General features: G+C 41.7%; 2 protein-coding genes across 2 annotated transcripts in view; one reads left to right on the top strand and one right to left on the bottom strand.

The window, feature by feature from the left end:
• The first annotated feature begins 69 nt into the window (after positions 1-69).
• On the top strand, positions 70-17874 carry LOC118431366 (mitogen-activated protein kinase kinase kinase 1-like). The gene is made up of 18 exons (XM_035842498.1): positions 70-208; positions 429-534; positions 1553-1664; positions 2028-2744; positions 4623-4739; positions 6819-6964; positions 7271-7389; positions 7943-8021; positions 8422-8563; positions 9394-9621; positions 10065-10198; positions 10846-12013; positions 12441-12581; positions 13019-13181; positions 13592-13723; positions 14173-14289; positions 14751-14908; positions 15410-17874. Exons 2-18 carry the CDS (start codon positions 440-442, stop codon positions 15554-15556), a joined length of 3915 nt encoding a protein of 1304 aa, XP_035698391.1. The 5' UTR covers positions 70-208; positions 429-439; the 3' UTR covers positions 15557-17874.
• Positions 17875-18874: 1000 nt separating this feature from the next.
• Positions 18875-22481, bottom strand: part of LOC118431443 (ATP synthase subunit delta, mitochondrial-like) — a gene marked incomplete in the record, with an annotated part of 15139 nt that continues 11532 nt past the window's right edge. Inside the window, 1 exon segment of the mRNA XM_035842682.1 lies at positions 18875-19014.

Genomic DNA, 22481 nt, shown 5'->3' with positions numbered 1-22481 from the left:
CATTTCCCCTACTATTAAATTTAAACTGGTCCGATTCTAAATTTAGGACATGACCTCATCCTACATAAACCCTACCCCAGACGGAAGCGAGGCTGGACAGATTCCAAACTTTGTGTAGTTTTTGTACGTAGTACTCGTGAAATTTGTGGATTTTACGGCTAGTTTCGCAGCCAATGTCTGTGACAGCGGTCACAGAAGGCGTGTAAAGGTAAGCAGATTCATTTGTGAAATCCTCCGTGTGAAATTTTACACAGATCTCTTGCAATCGGCCTGTGCACTTTGGACACGAGGCTGAAATGACTTTTGGACTTGATTTTTTACTCAAAGTTTTAACCGTCGTGTTAGGTGCTGCCAGGTGTACAATAGTGCACGTTTCTACCTCAGAATTGTTGAAATAACACCGATTTTAACATTTTTACGTTGTCCAGGTTACAATCTGATGGATCCATGTCCTGACCGGGCTCCGCGGGACAGTGTAGCGGCGCCCGCCAAGTGTGTTGACGGAAGCCGTGGCGCGCCGACCGAACCACAAAGGTGAAACATCTAGTCTATCTTTCCGCACATGATCTAGAATACTTTTCCATTACTTCCTGTATTATTATCCAGTAGTTTTCTACCAACATGCCTTAAATGCACGATTTCTTCGGTATTTTACATTGATTTGCAGTGTTTTTGTTTTGAATTTTGACTCAGATCGGTACCTCCCCCGTTGTGTGCTTGTCTGACTTTCCGATGACTCATCTACGCGGAATTCCAATCGTCCATAAATTATCAACGGAAGTCGTTAAACTTACCCCGGCTTTCACACCTTTGTAAACAATTATAATTGCTGTGTTAATTATGATAAACATTACTCCTCACTCAATACCAGATGATCTACAATGTATACTTGTTTGACTTGAGAATCTTTTTATTGTCCATTTTCGTTAACTGTACTATGAAAGTGTGATGCACTTTCAGTTTGTAATCAAAGAAATAAAGCAGTAGTCAAGAGACATAATTTGGTTTTGATGTTCTGGCAAAACATTAAAGTGAAGTGAAATCTTGTTGGGTTATTTGGGGCAAAATTTGTTAATGTCTGAGACAAAATGTATTATGAGAAATCACAAATTTGAAATTTGTAGATACTGCAGTTATGATTACAGGTATGTCAGGTGAGTTCAGGTAATGGGGAAACCCCTTCCTGAAAATCATGTCATCAGTAGAACATGTTACAACAGATAGCACCAAATAATGGCAACAAAAGCCCAAACTGGAAAACAAAATTCCTTCTTGGTAAAAAAAAAAGATTTACTCTATCATATAAACGAATAAAAAAATTTTAAATCAGTATTTAAGTAATATGTATGTTCTCATGTGTCAATTGGGATTATATTTTACAAAGATTGAGGCATGACACATTCAGACTTGCCAGTTTCAATGGCAACAAGGTTAACTTTACCTTTCCTTACCTTAACACAAAGAATGATTTCCCATCATGGCAAAATGCATTGAACAGCTCAAGCTTTGGTCACAATACAAAATGTTAATTCTCTGAATAATTTTTTCCCAGCATTCCCCCTGCCTCGTCCACGTTTATGGAGGCTCGTCTGGGCGGCTCAGAAATCCGTGAGAAGCTGCGAGGGCGCCAAAACGCTGTGGCCAAGAAGCAGAAGGGACCAATGGTGAGTGTGGGACAATATTTATGATATAGAACTTACTCTTTGTGCCTGTCAAAGAGTGTTAAAGCATGTTGAACATGATGTAAGTTGTTAAGTCTTCAATTCTCGAAAGTACGAGTAGATAGTAGTACTGAGTACTCCAATTTCCAGTGAAGAAGGTCTGTAACCAGTTCCTATCACAAATTTATTTAGTCAAGCAAATATATATGTAGTGTACTAAGAAACCACCAAAGCATACCTTTGCTTTGGTAGGATTATCTGTTTTCATGAACTTCGAATGATGCAGCATGTTTACATGTAGTTGCTCCTAAGATTGTTACTTTGAGTCTGACATATACTGACATCGTGTCTACCTGTACCTTTCAGCTTGCCAAGGCCCCAGTTTTTAGCCAAGGAGCTGTCCTCCCCCTCGTAGTAGTGGTAGATCCCGAGTCGAACAACGTGGAAAACACAGAGAACTCACATAACATAGAGAACTCACAAAACACAGAGAACTCACAGAACATAGAGAACTCACAGAACACGTCGTCGTTCGGAAGCGTGCAAAGCAAGATCCAGTTCTTCAACAAGAGGAATACGCCCTCCCCCACTCCCAGCACCGACCCAAGTGACGTCACAGATATCACAACCTCCAGTTCTAACACTAACAGCGACGACAACCGCTCCAAGACAAAAGTCCGCCGGCGACGGTCTCTATCCCCAAGTTTCGGCGCCAACAGGGGTAAAGGAGCGAAGGCACCAACCATGCACAAGGTTAACATGTGTAACTGTAACGAGGCTCCGTTCCACCGCCCTTCATGTCCCGCTAGGAGAGGACACAAACTGTTCCGCTCTAAATCGCACCAGAGTCAGAGCGGCCGCGGGCGGAACACGCCCACGTCCAGCCGCCCGTCGTCTCCCGGTAGTGGACGAGGGACGCCAACAGGCACCGCGGGCTCCACAGAAGAAATGGAGAAACTACAGAAGAAGATCCGCAGGGTTCAGCGGATGAGGCTGTACCTCTTACAGCAGAGCGGCCCCAACTCACTGTTGGTAGGCGGGGACTCCCCTGACGACAAGCACAGGGTGCTGATTGGTCAACAGGTGAGTGATGTTGAGTAGAGTACTTTGGTTTGAAAAGTTTGATGGTGTATGTTTCAAGCTATGTTAGAAAAGGGAAATTGCAAAATAGATAGCCAAACTTTGCCTGGACTATTATGTATTGATTTCTTGAGGTATTAGTATCCAGTATTTGATTAAACTGCTGCTGGGATCCCTGACACGGGGGTAGGCAGCAGTCGGCTAGTTTTCCCACCATGATGCTTCCATGCGGCTCTGTCCAGTGGGTTCACCCTACTTAGATCGCACGTAGGATTTCTTTCAAATAGTCAAACAGCAGGTAAGGGACAAAACTGAAATTTGTAACCCAGACGGTACTGTCAGTGTAATACTGATCATACTAGTGATAGGCAGTTTCCTCAGTGACACTTATTATAGACACTAGACAGACAGTGTATGATGAAACATGTCCCATTGCAGACATACATGTACAGTCACCTGTCAGTGTCAAGATAGGCTAGTGTTGAAAGATGGCAGAATTTGTACTGTACAAATGGCAAGCTATATGGATTTAGGATTGATATATTGGATTACAGTAAGAATGTGTTGTCAGTTGTACCCTGTCTAGAAACAGTGTGATCATTCTTTGTGAACAGTTTTGTGAACATGATGATACAAAACTTCAGTGTATGAGTCTGACTATGCAAACTTTATGATTAAACATAATCAGAGTGTAAGAACAAGTCAACATATACATTGAACTTGTAAAATCTTTGATTTCTTTATCAATATAATTTTGCAAGTTCTCCATGATAGTCTGAGTGAGTCTGTGGAAATATAAAACATCTTTCATGTTGCCAGCTGCATGTTGCACTTCATTTCCTTGCCTGAGGAAACGTTGAGCATGTTTTTGAAGTCTAACGTTTCTGTACTACAAAGTGAGCTGTATCCTGTATGTGGTTTTACCCACAGTTGCAGCTGTGGCTAATACTTGCCGTCTGTATTTGTTCTAGTCTACATAACATTGCCTAAGGAAATATTGGTCATGTTTTTGAAGTCTTCTATGTTAAATACCTTTGTAGTACGTTGTACCACAAAGCTGACCTATATCCTGTGGTTTCTCTACAGAGCTGTAGCCATACATAGGATTTGTATTAGTCTAAACGACATTGCCTGAAGAAACATTGGGGATTCTTTTATGTCTTCCATGTCAAAAAGTTGATATCTTTGTAGTACGTTGTACCACAAAGCTGACCTATATCCTGTGGTTTCTCCCCACGAGTTGCAGCTGTAAGATGTGTATTTGTACTAGTTTACACAACATTGCCTGAAGAAACATTGGGCATGTCTTTGAGTCTTCCTTTTGTACCAGAAAACTGACCTATATCCCGCTGCTAATGTCCATCTCTAGCTGTAGCTGTTACTTAGTACTAGTCTACACGACATTGCAGTTGTTGCAGTTGTGGCAAACACACTGCCATGTGATATGTATTTGTTCCAGACAGTCTACACAACATTGCCTGAAAAAACATTGGGCGCATGTTTTTAAAGTTTTTTATGTTAAATGTCTGTAGTAAATTGTACCACAAAGCTGACCTGTATACTATGGCTTCTCTCGAGAGCTGTAGCTATGAGATGTGTATTTGTACTAGTCAATCATTGTACACGACATTGCCTGAAGAAACATTAGGCATTTTTTTATTGTCTTCCATGTTACAAAGTAGATATCTTTGTAGTAAGTTGTACCACAATGCTACCTATATAATGTTTTTTTCCCCAGAGTTGCAACTGTGGGAAACACATGTGTATTTGTACCAGGCAGTCTACACAAGTTCAACATTGCCTGAAGAAACATTGGGCGCATGTTTTTGAAGTAGTAAATTGTACCACAATGCTAACCTTTACCCTGTGGTTCCTCCCCAGAGCTGCAGCTGTGGGAAGCACATGCCGTGTGTGCACCTGCTGTTCATCATGCTGAGGGTGTTCCAGGTGGCGGAAACCAACCCCCTGCTGCAGAGGAAGACTCTCAGGAACTACGAGGTGGGTGGTGCTATTTTTAGTTTCTCCTTAAGAAGGTGAAATGTGGTTACAGTGTGTAGCATGTGTAGTCCAGTGGTTAGTAGTCCTGCCTCTGGATATAGACACTGTGTCGCTCACCTGACATGTTCGCTACTGGAAAGGGTTGCAGTCCTTAGGAAGAGACTTTAAGCCGTGGTCCACTGTTCATTGTGCTTGTCGTAAAGAGCTAGGGGAATTTCTCCGCCTCAATGAACCTGTAAATACTGTACCTAGCGTCTGTCCTCTCTGTCACAAACAGTGGAGAGACTAGCTCTTCAATGGGCAAAAACTGAATCGACATCACTTTCCTTTTGTCACGTATGATAATGAATCCTTTTGATATTGCATTTCTTGATTTTAGAGGTTGGGGGAAAGGAGTAGTTCACAGCATTTTATTATAACAGTTGGAACAAAGAACTGTCTAAAATGTTGAGTGATGAAGTAATTGCGATGATGTAGTTTTTGCACTTCACTAGTGACTACAGAAGTCCTACAATTAAGTAACTATTAACAAATTAACAGTTGCAATACATGTACATTTCATATCCCAGTATAATAAAAGTATTAAACATTTTTTCTTCACTGCAAGAAACTTAAGAAATGCCATAGCTAATGATAGGATATTTTCTTAGTAAATACAGTGTGATCAGAAAGTATTGCAATTATATGTGTAGCAACAAAAGTCCCATGACCTACATCAACCGTTAGCATGAATGTACAACAGAATAAAGGAGTTCAGTTTCCGCTATGGCTGTGCTTGTGTGATCTGTTTCCCAGGAGAAGAAACCATACCCTCTACCCCACGAAGACTATTCCTCATTTAGAAGCGTGGGAGGGAGAAAATATGATGAGGGACAATTTTCGGAATTCTTGCAAACCCACATAGGAAATGTGCTGGGATGTGGTTACAACAGAGGCATTCTGGGCTCACAGGCTGTATTGTTCACTGGGGACTGGTTTGTAGACACAGTTGGTTCCTGTGCTCTTCAAACTCCGGATATGAAATTACCTCCATTTTTCCACCATAGTACAACAGCATTGGTTTCAATTATTCATTCGGGGTTTGCCGTTTTAGCTTAACACTGTGTTTATCAGTTGTTGTTTTTTTTTTCAACTTTTTTGTTTAAAAAAAAAAGAAGAACTTACAACATGTATGGGAAGGGTTAAATGGAAAGATATTTTATCAAAATGAAATGAAAGATTGAAAATCATTTGAGGAGGTAATAGGAGAAATTGGAGGTATATGTTGAATATGATAAAAAAGCTCTAAAGTTTGAAAAGAATAGCCTATAAGTTACAGTGTAGAAGTACAATGATCTTATTCTTATGACTAGGTTTCAAAGTTAACAATAGACATTGTCATAGTACAAAACAGTACACAGGGTTTCCGGGGTTGGCCCGATAATCTCCCGCGCTATAAAGGGGATAACGCGCGTGAGAAATACCGGAAATATGACTTGACCCGCGTAACAGCTGTCCCCACATCTGTACCGGGGCCGTACCCACCACTGAAAGAACTCCTGTCATGCACAATTACTGTTGGAGGGTTCACTGGTTAGGACTGGAATTCTTGTTATTACAGTCGTGGGGTTGTGGGTGGGGTGGGGTGGGAGAGTCCAGGTGTGTGTGTGCTGTACTGTGTGATCCTCCACCATACTAGATTCACATGGAGCACTCTGCAAGCATTCTTACTCAAACTGTACTTTCCACAAGAGTGATAACGTGGTAACCTTGCAGTTCCTAAATTAATAACTAAATAACCAAAAACTAAAATTAACTTCTTTGCCTAGAGCATCTCAAATTGCTCAGATATACCTGTTTTTGTAAATGGGATAAAGTTGTTTTCTTATGATCTTCTCATTTTCTCATCAACTTGACATTTGACATTCCTCATAGCTTTCCAACCATTCACTTACTTTATTAATTTTTTTATTTTCTAGTAGAATGGTGAATAGTGTGTGTTTGAGTAAGTGTACAAATCTGCAGTTGTTCTTGAAAGTTGGATTCTTTTCTAGCACTAGCAGTTAGAAACTAAGATGTATCTGTGATGATCTGTTTCAGGTGGAGAGTCTTTTCAGAAACTTTGAGGCCAGGAAAAGGAATCGTGTGTGGCGGAGACGGCCCCCGCAGGCACCCAACAAAGCTGAGGATGTGGCTGAGTCTGATGGTGCTAAACAGGAAGAGGAGACCTCTGGTGATGAGAAGAGGTACTGCAAGTCTCAAATTTCCAACTTCAGAATCTAATCTTAATAGCCAGAATGCTCTTTGTTCTTAAATAGTGTAGATGACTTGTAGGCATTGGACTGTGAATTTGTACAAATTCTATACAATGTACTTGTCATTTATTTTTATGCTTTAAAAGCTATTTCCAGTCAGAAACTGTCGGACAGTCTTTGTTAAGAGGCATTGAAATTTATAGATCTCAATAATTTTACAAATTCAATATGCATAATGTAAGATTGTTGTTTTGAATGTGCATGTCTATGATGTCCCATGTCTATGTTTTTCCCCAGAGTAAAACCCGAGGACGACACCTGTCCTATATGTCTGTTGGAGATGGTGGATGGAGAGAGTCTGACCTCCTGTGATGACGGCTGTAACAACCAGATGCACCACCAGTGTGTGGCTGTCTGTAAGTTCTCTTGGAATCTAGATTGTGGGAGGGCAGTTTTTGTCAAAGGAACCAGCTCCTCTGCTCTAGGAATGATATTAAAGGCAGTACCTTTTGAAGTAAAAACAAAATGTGATTACCTTATTTCGTTAGCTGAAAACAAGAACAAAATACTTGAGCTGTATTATGGGAGGGTTGTTTTCATCAAAGCAGCTATTCTCTAAAAATGATTTTCAAAGCAGCAGCTTTTAAATGCAAAAAAAGTTCATGAGTTTCTCATTCTGTTAACTGAAAACAAAAATTGTACTTGTACTAGTACTAGTACTCCAACCAAAAATGTTTTACTTGTGATGACAGTGATCATCTCCTGTACTTTTTCATACATGCGTTTTACTTAAAATCTGGCAAATCATGGTGTGGCTATGGGTTGTTAAAAATTAGGCTGCAGTTTGTTAAGAATTCAATAGTATCAAAGTAACCATGTTTGCTTGTATTTGATTGTTGATTGCTTTTACCAGTCAGGTCTGCCATTCTCCTTTTTGCTGACATAAGTTGTTGTTTCCTTTCTCCACAGGGGCTGAAGCCTGTAAGAGACAAGGAGACGCCTTCAGCTGTCCTCTGTGCCGTGCAGTCTGGACAGAGGAGGGAGAAGGGTAAAACATACTGAAAGTTCTTTGAATGTTGCAAAGTTGTTCTGTGAATGATGATCAAGTAGAGGTGAAAGGAAAGAATTTTAGGGTTTTGCAAATGTTCCATCTTTTAAATTGCCTTTTCATGGTACGACACCTTGATGTGAGCAAAATACAAGCATTCCAGAGGAAAGACATTCACCACAGCTTCAAATAATACATAAACATATGGTGAAGGAAAAAGAAACTTAAGGTACAAATAAAGTATGAATTCCACTGACTGAATAAAAATTAACAGAACTGGTGATCTGACAATCGAATGCTGAGCAATATGACAAACATTTTTTTATAAATTTGTTAAGATGCCTTGAAATTGAATTATTGTTCCTTGACCCTTACATTGTGCTGCTATCTACATTCACAGGGTCAGTGACGAGGGCAGCCAAGCCCCGCCCAACTCCCGCGCCCCGTCCCCGGTACATCCCCTCCCCGGGGAGGGCGTCCACCTGCCTCACTCTGAACCCATCCCTCCCGAACATAGGGACATGGCCGCACCATGGATAGAGGTAATACAACTGGTCTTCATTTGTGGCTTTTTCATTATGATAGGACAATTACAGTATCATCATCATGTGACATACTAGGACAACATAACATAACAAGAAGAACATACCAAAGAAAATCATTGGAATGATACATTAACATATTTGATAGGAAGAAGAACTTAATGGGCCCTTTTGTACTTTGGCTGAATAAACTGACATTGATTGAGTGCTATAGACTATAAGATATAACGCTTATTGTAATTCACCTTTATCCACAGCGTTATCTATATCCGTTGCTTTCCAAAACGGGGATTTAGGGATATCAGGTCTACGGACGATAGTTTCAAACTACAATAGTTTGAACATATTACAACTTGAAACTTCTGTCCGACGACTTGATATTCCATAACACCGTGTGGGTAAACGCAACAAATACATAAGGTGAACTAGCGCTACAGTATTGCCACACCATTATCAGTGACACAAAATCATTCCTTATACTTTGATTCAAATGTACTTTGAAGCAGTTCAGGCAATTTGAAGACATGAATACTAGACAAACATCATTTTTCTTTTTCCTCCCAGTTGTTTGGGTTACAACTTGTTGGTATCATCACTAATGACTTGTAATGTAGTTGTTGGAAATTTTGAGTTGCTCAAACATGCAAGGGCCAGACATACACTGATGCAGATAAACACCTTTTCCCCATCTTTTCCTACCAGTTGTTTGAGTACAACTTGGTAGTATCATCACTCAAATTATGTTTTAGAAATTTTGAGTGGCCCAAATGGACAGTTGTAAGACATACACTGATGCAGATAAACACCTTTTCCCCATCTTTTCCTCCCAGTTGTTTGGGTACAACTTGGTGAGCTGCCTGTTCTCTCGTGACTGGTCAGTCCGGGAGGCTGGGCTGATGTGTTTATCACACGAGGTGGCCAGGAGACTGGTCCAGATGGAGGAGGATGGGCAGGAGGAGGAGGACCCCGCCCAGTGGACCACTGTCCTGCGGGTCTGCTGCAGCATCCTGGCCATGCTGTGCAGAGACCCTGTCTATAATGTCTATGTGGCATCACTGGTAAGTACAAGTATCTCCTCTATCTATGTCTTGTGCCAAAACTAAACTAAAACTTATGAATAAACAGTTGTGTCAAGAACTACTGTTTGCCCAATAGAGAATGAGAGCACATAGAATGAGACTGGCAGAGTACTACAATGGACATTCTGATAAAACAAGTGATATGACGTCATTGCATCAAACCTTGTACTCAGGGAACCAAGGGAGAGTAAAACAGTAGAAAACTAAAAGCCAGCTGCATACACAGGCTACATGGTTGATACCAGTTTGGACGATGTGAAATAGAACAAGACATCAATGGAGAATAGTAAGCTGTCGAAAAGTGGGTCCCCAAACAATATTCTGGTTAACACTCAGTACATATTATGAAAACTTATAATCTCATACCACCTTTGCAATGAGGAAGAATACTGATAACAATGTGTTGAACTTTTCCCTTTTAGAGAAGTCTGCGTGACATGTCAGCGTACACAGTGTGCCGTTCGGAGGAACAGGTGTCATGTCTACAGGACATGCTGCGGCCGGTGGTGGATATTATTCTCATCAAGTGCACCGACGGGGCAAAGAACAGGAAAAAGTAGGAGTCATAAAGTCCCAGTCATAGAAAACATGTGTAAAGTCTGTTTTGATATGCTAGTACTGGTAAAATGGATCCATTCTTTATGGTTGTAAAGGCAAAATGCAAAGTATTAAAAAAAGTAGGAGCTATAAAGTCATAAGAATATTTGTTAAGTCTATGCTTTGATGTGCTAGTACTGGTAAATTATATTCTAGTGTTACAGACTAAACTTTTTCAATATGGTTTTGCAAGTCTAATATATGTTGCGATAACTAATAGAGCTGTTTTCTATTCCCATAACTTATACACCTGGCATATAATGTTATCATAAATGGAGATACACAGTCAATACGAAGTGAAATTGTACAGTAAGATGAGATATTGTACAACAGCTAATTAAGACATATTCTCTCCCCATAACTAGCCGTACGTATCAGCTCTCCCTGTCCACTCTACTGGAGCTGGCTAACTGTACAGTAAGATGAAATATGATATGACAGTAAGATGAATTATGATATGATAACTACTTGAGCTGTGTTCTCTCCCCCATAACTAGCCGTACGTGTCAGCTCTCCCTGTCCACTCTACTGGAGCTGGCTAACTGTACAGTAAGATGAAATATTATATGATAACTAATTGAGCTGTGTTCTCTCCCCCATAACTAGCCGTACCTGTCAGCTCTCCCTGTCCACTCTCCTGGAGCTGGCTAAGGGACAGGAGGGCGGGCTGGCCATGGCCTCGGAGCTGCCGCGGGCCGAGTCCCTGCCCGTGGGCGACCTCCCGTTCCTACTGTCCTGCATCCTGGCCCCTCCGCCCGCTGACGCGGCCTGGCAGTACTTCCTCGGGCGGCTCAACGTCATCGAGAGAATCATCGAAGACTTCCCCAACCACTTCGTCAAGCAGGGCAGCCAGTCTCCCCGCAAGAATGACCCTCCGTTCGACACCGAGCCTCTCGCCTCCGTCCTGTCGTACGTGTGCGAGTGTGTGAAGAGTCCGCACCCCAAGCTGGCCAAGCAGTCTCGGGAGCTCTTCTTGAAGATAGCCCGCTGGGTGTCGTCGGTGCCTTCCGTGTTCAAGTTTATCTTCGGTATCCTGAGCACGTACACCTCACGGCGCCACGCCAGTCTCATGGAAAGCCTTCTAGCTCTTGCCACCAAGCTGGGGATCAGTAAGGACTGGCTCATCGCGTCCTGTCCATCCAGCCCCTGTAAAGGTCCCCAGGAATCCCCCGCCGGCGCGTCAGCAGACTCTACGCCTGGCTCTACTCCTCGCTACAACACGCCTTCTGCCTCTCCCGGCAGCACGGTCAACATGCCTGCAGAAACAGTGCCCAGAACTGGCCCCGCTGGGGTGCTGACCCCACCCCCCTCCCCCGTACACTCAGCTAGAGACGTAGACCCACAGGAGGGTACAGACAACAGCACAGAACAGAGGAATAACAGGCACACAAGTGTTGAGGGAGGCAACAACAACGATGAAGAAGAAGAAGTACAGAGAGAAAACCGCGAGATTATGAACGGCGGACATCACAACAACAACCATGGTAACAACGCTGACCAGCTGACCATGGTCGCCTCCGGACAGAACGGACCTCTGAGAGTGTCCTTTGAGAGCGAGGTGGTGCCGGGATTCTCGGCCAGCAGCACCAAGGTCCTTGAAGGAGGGCCAGTGGTCTTCTCGACGTCGTGTAAGGAACAGGTGGAGGTGGAGGAAGCCCAGGCATTAGCTGTTGCCATGGAGATGTCGACCCTGCCCCAGCAGGCCCTTCCCAGGGTTCCTGGGCTGACCAGAAGGACTGAGGAGAAGGAACTGATCATACATGTGCAGCCTAAGGTCAGTAGGATAGTTAGAATTGAATGAATTTTTCAGTTATTAGAGTTTTCTTTTACACACACACGTAAAGTCGGTACATCTTGATGCCGATTTTTAAACTTTTATACACCATTTCAGTGTAAATCACATACCAACAAGCTTTCAATCAGTCCTGTGATCCTTCTCAAGTTGAAATGACCCAAATGCTTTATCACGGGTACATTTCACCAGTTGCTGTCATTTCAACTGGAGACGGAAGTGTTGTGTTATGAAATACGTTCCAGCAGGTCGATTAGCAAACAGATGATAAAGTTAATGCCTTGAAACACAACAACACAGAAGTCACAGAAACATTATTAGGTATATAAATTCCTCTTGATTGTATACTCTTGAACCTATTAATTGTACTAAGATGTTATTTGTAAGGTTATTCTGTTTTGTGTTTCAGCACCTGAAGGGAGAGAAGTCAGGAGGTGCGTATAAGATGGACCAGCAGTGGCTGAAGGGGACCATGATCGGTACAGGTGCCTTCTCCACATGTTACCAGGCACGGGACGTACAGACTGGCACGCTCATGGCATGTAAACAGGTAGGAAATGTTTCTCTTAAAATGCGAATAATGCTTTTAATGACATTTCTGAATCAAAGAAAATTTTGAAAGAACAGAAAAGACATAGCTACTGTAAAATAGATCAAATCCTAGAGTAGATTATAAAATCTAGGAAACTAAAAGAAAGATTGTCCAGATAGCAATTACTCAAGCAACTGGATATGATTTTGGAAACGGTCAAGCATATCTTTCGACAGGAAAGGGTCAAGCATATCTTTCGTCAGTGACACTGAGGTATATCATCACAAAAGATTGGTTACTTAATACAAAAAGAAGAAAAAAGAACGTCGAATTTAACCCTACATAAATAACCTTGAATCTAATCCTTTGAAATATATTATATGAATGTCATAAAGATTTATTCATTCATTGTCCCTTTTGTCAGTCATTCAGGAAACAATGTTTTTTTCTCCCAGGTTTCGTTCTGCCGTAACTCACCAACAGAACAGGAGAAGGTTGCAGAGGAGATCCGGGGGGAGATCCAGCTGATGGCACGGCTGGACCACCCCAACATCGTGCGTGTTCTGGGCGCAACACAGGAGGGAACACACTTCAACATCTTCCAGGAGTGGATGCCAGGTAACTTCATTTATGTTTTTGCTTGTCGTCATAGACCAGCTTATACCAACAGAAAATTATTGCACTACAGGGTACATAAAAACTTTCTGCAATGTACACTTAATCTAGTTGAATTTAGCTGCAAAAACTAGATAGAATTTGGGTAAATGTGAGGTAGACATTGTCATGTGAATGGTGAATTAAAAGCTTCTGTTGTTAGTATCTTGAGTTGATATAAGTTCCACAATTAACTGTCATAAAATGTATGTAATTTCTACATTATACAAAGTGTGTGAGGTTTTATTATGTAACTTAATGGATCTATTCATGACTAAACATTAAGAAACAGAAATTTCCAGCAATGTGCAACTGTACATGTAACATGTTTCTATTGATTGCTGACATCCTGCATTTTTCTTCTGCACTGCTAGGGGGCTCTGTTGCCGGGTTGCTGGACCAGTACGGGGCCTTCTCTGACACAGTCATCAAAAACTTCACCCGGCAGGTCCTGTTGGGTGTGTCTTATCTCCATGACAACTGCATCATCCACAGAGACATCAAGGGTAAGAGGAATAGATTGAAGCATTGTTTTTAAATAAACTTACGTAAAAAGAGGTCAATTTGAAACTTTAGATTTATGACACGTTTTTTTAGACTCAGAGATTAGACATTTAGATAGGTAATGTTCATGGCATATGGATGGACCAGAATCAACTTTCATTGTTTTCTATGCAGTTCTTATTGTCTGTATGAGACAAGATGATGATATAAAGAGGATTTTTTTTACAGAAATCTCTTTTGTAATGTTGATGTTATTCCCACATGAGCTAACCTGCTAGTTGACAGTACTGGGTAGTTAGATTTTATACAGAAGGATTTCTCAGTACCTTGAAGATCTTGTGTTATTCCCACTTTGGGAGTACATTGAAAGTTGACACTACAGGGTACTCAGGGAGAGATTTGAAACAGAAAGCGGTTACGTCTTGTTGAACTCCTTTTGTTATTCCCACAGGAGCTAACCTGCTAGTTGACAGCACTGGAACCAGACTGAGGATTGCTGACTTTGGAACAGCAGCTCGGCTGGCCACCAAGCTGACAGGAGCAGGGGAGTTCCAGGGACAGCTGCTGGGTAGGTTCTATATACTGAAACTCCTACATCTAAATAAACATTAGGCCTCATTTATTATGATCAGTCCTGATTAGACTGCTATAGGAATCACAAAGCACTTTAGGAACCATCATACTGATGATAGTAAAGGCACAGTAGATATATTTCACTATACATGCATGCAAACTACTTGACGTATGTTACTTTCAGATACATTCTGTATTGTCCTTAGCAGCAGGGATAATCCTTTAGAATAGCCAATGATTAGTTGAGCGACTCTGGTTGTATGTCCCTCACAGCCAAACTTAGTAATTAGTGGAGTCCAAAAAGAATACCAAGGCACAGGTAAACTGCAGGAAGTTTGGTTCCAAAAATGAGTGTTTAATAACTTTTTTAGTTTGGTTGCAATTGCGTGTCTTTAAATCTTTTTGTCTCTTCTTATTTGGAATGTCCCAACAAAAGTCTTGTCCCTGCCTCCTCAGGCACCATAGCCTTCATGGCTCCGGAGGTGCTGCGAGGCGAGCAGTACGGGCGCTCCTGCGATGTCTGGAGTATCGGGTGTACCGTCATCGAGATGGGCACCGCCTCCCCGCCATGGAACGCCAACGCCATAGACAACCATCTCGCTCTTATCTTCAGGGTAGGTTCAGGAAGTCTTTTTTGTATGTATGATTTTAATTCTGTCCTGTTTGGAGTTCATCTTTTGAATGCCAGGATGAAGATAGTATAGCTTTACGTTAGTGTTTTCAGGATGGTTGGAGTAGCAGTATAGTTAGTATAGGTTGTTCTTTTTGCATTCAGGAGGTTTTTGGTTAAAACCCTGGCTGGTGAATGGGCTTTAACGATGACCATAAAAGTAGTGCATACTGCTTTCTATGCATAGCATTCAGCACCTGAAAGAGTATGGTTGAGCCCACTACTATCCCCAAGGTAGCCCCATACCATAGTGGCCCTGTGTGGCCCAAGGGCTCTGTAGAAATGGGATGAGCACTAGAGGAGATTGTAACCATTACGAAAATCACCAACTGGGACATATTGAGGCATTGTGCCATGGACTGGCTGCAGAATTGGAGAGAGCTTGACAAGATATTTTGACCTACTGTTATGAAAAGGTTTGTGACATGTTACACTTTATCTTTAGATTGCGAGTTCCAGCGAGCCCCCACCCCTGCCACAGGGCTTCTCCCCTGGCCTGCGGGACCTGGTGCTGAGGTGTCTGGAACAGTCAGGGGCTGACAGGCCGTCCATACGGGAACTCTTACAACATGCAGTCTTCACCACACCCTGAAGATCACTGGGGAATCTACGGAGTCTACACTTTACCCTGGGAATTACTGGGGAATCTACAGAGATTGATACAATTGTAAAAGTCTCCTGTAGCTAATTGTTATGATGTGAAGAAAACGTTTGTGACATGTCAAACTCTTACAGCACGCAGTCTTCACCATGCCCTGAGACTTAGTGGGGAATCTATGGAGTCTTCACTTTACCCAGAGAATTACGGGAATCTACTGAGATTGATACCATTGTGAAAATCTCCTGTAACTAACTGTTGAGATGCGAAGAAAAGGCAGGTGACACGTTGCACTTTTATCCCAACATGTCATCTTCAACATGCCCTGAGACTTTCTGGGGGAAACTACAGAGTCTTCACTTTGCCATGAGAATTATGGGAATCTACTGAGATTGGTGAAACTGTGGAAATCAAATGGATTGACTTTGATTTTGAGAAATCTGTGGAAAGAGAAGTCCAGGAAGATTAGCCATCTACAGACTAATGTATGAAAGCTAATGGGCTGGATAAAGTATCTATGAGTTAGTCATGAAATGACAAGGAGTAGAGATGACCAGACTTACAACAGATCTGCTCAGTGAGAGAAGTTGATGCTACATCTGACTGTCTCCCAAATCTTATAACCAGTTGCTTGAGTAACTGCTATTTGGGGTTTCTTACTAGCTAGATGTCCAACCTTCATCAACGGAATTTAGATGAAGTTCTAAGGGCGGTCTGTTGCAAGAATCTGATGGGAAGACTAGTTTTAGTTATCCTTGCTGGCTAGTTCAAAGCCTCAGAGAAGTCAAGGGTTTTAAAGAAACCTGACAGAACTGAAAAGCAATACTCAAGCTGGAGTCTAAGACTTACAAATGCAGTGTAAGGCTTGTAAGACTTACGAATGCAAAGTCAGTGAATGCCGTGGCTCAGAGGAGCCAAGTACGAACCAGAAGGTTCTGGGTTCTAGCCCTAACTTGAAAGTTAGACTTTAACAACAAGTTGGAAGTTTGATATGAAAACTATCGCTAGCTGGGAAGGGCTGTCAATGTAGATAGGTTTTACATGCAATGTAAACTATTATTGTTAGTGTGTTTTTATTCTCTACTATGAGAAGTCACTCTCAAGTCTAACATGTGTTGCAGAACATGTTAATAGTATAAGCTACTATGTAAGCTACAGTATGTACAGGTTGAGCCTGTAATTTTAAGTGGAGGTCAGTTATTCTACATGAATACAACAGCCTCGGCCAATCAGCTGGCTCTGCTTCCCAAGCAATCATTTTAATTGGTCACATATAAGAATGTGTCCTATTGGTCAGCTTTTGTAGATGTTGTTCAAATGATTGAGTATTATGAAAGAACATCCCCTTGCCACTACAACTCATAACTTGCCATGAACCATTGGGTTTTGAATGACGAAGAGCCATCACCAAAAACCACAAACACTCATTCATTAAACTACAATAGAGCTATATCAAAGTACTGTATAGCCAGTACTACAAACAGACGGATTTTAGACAGTACCTTTTTATCATACACAACAAGTGTATGAATATTACTCGGATGTTGCCAGTATTGTAATCATTTGGTGTAAGGTAGCTAACCTTTGAACCTAACCTGTCCCACAAATTTTGCCAAATTCTATATATTACAAATGGAAAGCTGGACTTTCTCTTGTGAACTGTGGTAACTAACACCTGTTGTGTAATCTGTAATATGCTGTTCAGAGTTCAGTATATTACAGGTTTGTTATGAGAAGGGTGCTGTAATTGCAGTATTGGTGACTAAGGAAGCAGAGCTTTCTTTTAATAGGAATTCTTGAAAATGAGTGGTGTAAATGGTAAAAAAGGGTTTTCTTAAAGGAGTGTGGAATGTGTTAAGGATTGTGAAGTCTTGTTTCAACCCAGCAGCCATATGTTTGTTCTTAGTGACTTAGATTAGTGTGTTTTGTTTCTGTAGTGAGTCAACTAGTATTGTAGGAAGCTGTTCTGCAGTCTATATAGCTTTATTGAATAGAATTTTGGTAAATGTGAGGTAGACAATGCCATGACAATGGTGTATCCAAACTTTTCTGGTTCATGAAGCTTCTGTTAGTTGTATCTTGAGTTGACTGTTTTGTTCTTCTAACATTTAGTTTGAATGTTAACAGGGTCATAGACTTAAAGATGCAAGAACCTTTACTAAGACAGTATGTTCTAGTAGTAGTAGATGGTGTGCAACTGCAGAGCAGTAAAGTGAGAAGGAACTGTTGAACAGTGAAGCTACAGGAATGGCTTTCACCTGTGGAGATGTCTCACAGTGAAAACACAGAATAAAACCTTATCTACAAGCTTGTGTTGGCATTTTGTTGTTGTATTTGCCTATGATCATCTATCAGACTAGGTGTCTCGTGACCTAAGACATCAAGAAACAGTACAAAATAGAAGCTATGAGTTTTGTTCTCACCTTTTCCTTCACTTAGCTGAGCCAACCTGACTCAAGCCCCAAGTCTCTTACTAACTTTCAACTTCAAAAATGACCAAATATCAAGAAAATAATTTCTAGTGGCATAGAGTCCATTCCAAGACACCATGCGGATGTTTGTTGCCATTGTTTAGAATTGATTATAAAGTTTTGTAATTATATGTCTAGGACATTTGATACTTCAGAAATATTTTTAACACTGTTTCAACTTCATAAATATTTCCCTGGTCCTGTAAAACTTTGGAAATATTCATGGTGTGGAATTGGATACTTCTAATGGTTTCAAAATAATGATAACAGCATTCTACCATTATTTACCATTTTCTACCATTTTTTGTAAATGGTTCGGTGGGCTGGGAAGATAGCAATTCACACATTCTTGCAAAGTATGGTTGGGTGCCATGCAACAATGGCCCACCACAAAGGATCCACCAGTGCCCAGCTGTGAAATCTAAAAATATACAGATGCAACAATAGGGCTTACTTTTATGGGGGCAATAAACTAATTTTACCATTTGGCCAGGTTTACCATTTTTTGTAAATATTTGTAAATGTGAAATAATCACAGAGAGGTTTCACAATTATTCTAAATAAAGATATTTTTGTACAGTTACTTTCAAAATGTTTCTAAAATATTCAAAGAAATTCAAATAAATGAGTATTTTCTTAGTCAATTTTTTGAAAATAATTTAATTATTGTGGCTCAGATATTCTTTTATTCAAAATAATTCAGACTAATTATAAATATCGCCTAAAAACCCTCATGGTGTCTTGGAATGGACTCTAACCTAAAGTCACAACTTGAGAACTAAGATTAAGAAAAAAAAGATTTGATGCAAACAAAATGTAGGTTGACAACAGACATTCATTCTTTATTTCTCTTGTAAAGGTATTTATTCCAGGTAAACCGGGTAATAATACGGTAGAAGTATCAGGATATTCTCAACTTTACTCATACTACTTCATACATAGTCAAATCGGGTGATAATTGGACAGGGACAGCCAAAAGCACTGCTCTGCACATCTGGAAGACAAAGGAAAACATGTCAGAACTTTGACAAGAATCTCAGCCAACTTTTTTGTACATTTAACATGCATGTACTCCTACACAGTCTTTGTACCTCAACCATTTTTAAAAGTAACTTGCATCATGTCTTCTTCTTCGTTGTACGTGCTTAACCTCATTTGGCTGAGGGCTCCCAGCACGGTGCGTAAGACGGGGAAGGACCTTTACTTTTTTGCCTTGCCGCCAGGCAAGGCTTTACGCCAGCTTTCTTCCATGGATGGACGGACCTGTTAACCCAGCCCTTCCAAAGCCCCTTCCAAAGGCCCTTTGTTATTTTGGGTATACAAACAGTTTTAGTAATACAGACAGAGACCAAACTGAAAACCATCATAATATAAGAAGAAACAACTCATGAATGGAAACAAAGAAAAATGATGTGCCATTCCACCCGAGGCAGACTTGCACCCGCCCAACCTTCTGCCAAGAAACGACACATCAAAGCAAACTGGAAATTATAAAGAGGACTAGAGAGTAGAAGGGGAACACCATAGTGAAGGACTGAGCACACACACTGAACATCTAACAGACAATCCACCAATAGCAAAGACAGACTGTAGCACCAAACAAAGACTACTACGACAAGGACTTCTAAAAACGTAGAACCAAAACTCCCGTCCGCACACTTGCCCATCTAACAGATTGGCACCACTCAGCCAAGAAACTTTCAGAACCAAGTCGAACAAACTCCATCTTGAGTTTAAACCTAAGAGCCTCCTTGATTAGAGACACCAGCTCAATGTGAAATACGAAATTATTGTCAAAGAGAGCCTGACACCTGGACCACCAAATCTTAGACCGAGCGACGGCCAAAATGTAGGTGCAGACATCTCTCTTACACTTCTTCAGGGTAGACGACATAACACCATAGAGAGCGACCGCGCGAGAAACACGAAAACTAGAGACCACCCATCGCCTAATGAATCCTTCGACCCAAGTCCAGGTCAGGAGCACCTCGCCACAAGACCAGATGGCATGGGTAACGGTCTCCGTAGCTCTACAGTTTCTCCTCGGACAAAGAGGGGAAGGAGTTCTGTGCCAAATCGAACAAGTCAAGTAGTTGGTTTTGAGAGCCCCATGTGCGACCTTCCAGGAAAGCTCCTTTAGGTTATTCTCAAGGAGAGTGTTATGCACCGTTGAAAAAACAAGCGACCAATCAACACCCCGCTCTAAAAAACAAGCGGAAGGGGTATGAGAACGAGCTAAAATGGCAGCTTTGTACAAAGACTGCACGGTGCATATCTTGTCCCAAGTCTTCGAAGCAGAAGCATTAACAAATTCCAAGGTGAGCTTCCGCATCAAAAAATAGTGAGGTGGAGCCTCAGGAGAGTGGGGGGAACTGTTAGACCACGACGATGGTTCAAAACGACGGGCAAAAAAACCCAGCCAATATTTTGCCAACTGGACCCATGGAAGATCCGGCCGGTCAAGAATATTGGTAAACGGCCGACAATAAAAACAATTGGCCTTCACTCCAAAATCAATGAGATCCCATCCACCTTTGTCCAAAGGTAGCATAACTGTCTGTCTAGAGACCATTTCTGCACGAGAACTCCAGAAAAACTTAAAGACGGCTCTCGTAATGTCCTTGACGACTGACTCGGGAGGAGAAAATACAGGAGCAATATACCACAAAGTAGAGAAAGCAAGGTTATTAACGACGACAACCTTGCCAGCGAAGGATAAAGAGAAGCTGTCCCACTTTCGCAGAACCGCTTCAAACTTAGCTTGCCTCTCCCTCCAGTTGACTAAAGGCATATTAACACTTCCAAAAGTACCTCCCAATAAACGTATGGATACAGATGTCCATTTAAAATTCTTCGGACAATCGAGTCTTTTCCTCCAACTACCTAGCCAGAGACCCATACATTTGTCAAGATTTAAAAGAGACCCGGAACCTCTGTTATACATGTCAATAACAGCAAAGAGCCGGCGGATCGACTCATCGGTTGTAACAATAGCCGAGTTATCGTCCGCATACTGCGAGATCTTAACTTCACGGCCACCAGGCAACCTGAGGCCGTGAATCGCAGCGTCGGCCCTTACTGTAGCGGCAAATGGCTCCAAAGAAATTGCGTACAGCAGGGGTGACATAGGGCACCCCTGCCGAACACCTCTTGAGAGAGAAAAAGAAGATGATAGCGACCCATTGACGGAAACAGCACTGGTAATGTTGTGGTACAATATAGCAACCCATTTGCGAAAAACCGGGCCAAAACCCATCTTCGCAAGAGTCAAGTGAAGAAAATCAATATTCACTCTATCAAAGGCCTTGGCCTGATCCAGAGAAATGATCGCACAGTCAAAGTTATTCATATTAACATATGTAACGATATCTCTCATCAAAAGTAGGTTACATTGTATCGACCGGCCTGGTATACCGCATGTCTGGTCAGGACTGATGACCGAGGCGGCAACCATCTTAAGCCTATTGTTAAGAACCTTTGCAAGAATCTTGTAATCGCAATTTAACAAAGAGATTGGGCGACGGTTCTTCGGGTCCAGAGGGTCCCCTTTTTTTGGAAGGAGAGTAATAACACCAAAACTCTGGCTCTGAGAGAGCTCGCCAGACGAAAAAACTTCCTCAAAAACTGAGAGGAGATCCCCGGCAATGACGTCCCAGAAAGCGACATAAAATTCCTTCGGGAGACCGTCACTGCCAGGGGACTTATTATTCTCCATACTGCGCAATGCAGCCCAAAGCTCATCCAATGAAAGAGGACCTTCTAATGAAGAGACTTCATCAGGATCCAAAGACCCTTCTAAATTGTTACAAAGGTTATTCGCCTCACACTTATCAATAGGCTCAGCACTAAAAAGGTCTTCATAAAATAGCTTAAAAACATCTAAAATCTCCTCGTCATCTTGGACAATACGTCCAGTAGAATCTCTGACCGAAGAAATGCGTCGCTGCCTACTTCGGGAAGAGGCCTGGCTTACAAAATACGAGGTACATTTTTCCCCCTCGACAAATTGCTTGACTCTGGACCGAACAAAAGCACCGCGAGCCTCCTCAGCGGACAACTCGGACAAGGAAGACTTAGTACATTCATACCTACGCAAGATGTCCGCCGAAGAGGCCCCGTCGTTCATCTTGTTGGTGAGATCGACAAGTTCATTATTCAAGGTAAACATGGACTCCCGTCTCTCCCTAGCCAGTTCACAAGAAATTCTGATCAGGAGAGAGCGAGTTCTAGCCTTTACATCATCCCACCAGGCTCGCAAAGAAGGAAAACCTGGTTTCAAAGTCTTCCAATTGTTAAAAGCGAGTTTAAAATCATTTAAAACTTTGTCTCTTTTTAAAATCGATACATTACATTTCCACAAGCCAGGCTTCTTCTTCACATCCGGTAAAATTGACAAGGACACACAGTCATGGTCTGTAAAATATGCGCGAACCAATAAACTAGGCAGC

Source organism: Branchiostoma floridae, chromosome 15, assembly GCF_000003815.2.
Source record: "Branchiostoma floridae strain S238N-H82 chromosome 15, Bfl_VNyyK, whole genome shotgun sequence".
Taxonomy (NCBI): domain Eukaryota; kingdom Metazoa; phylum Chordata; class Leptocardii; order Amphioxiformes; family Branchiostomatidae; genus Branchiostoma; species Branchiostoma floridae.
This window is presented reverse-complemented; position numbering and strand designations above follow the sequence as displayed.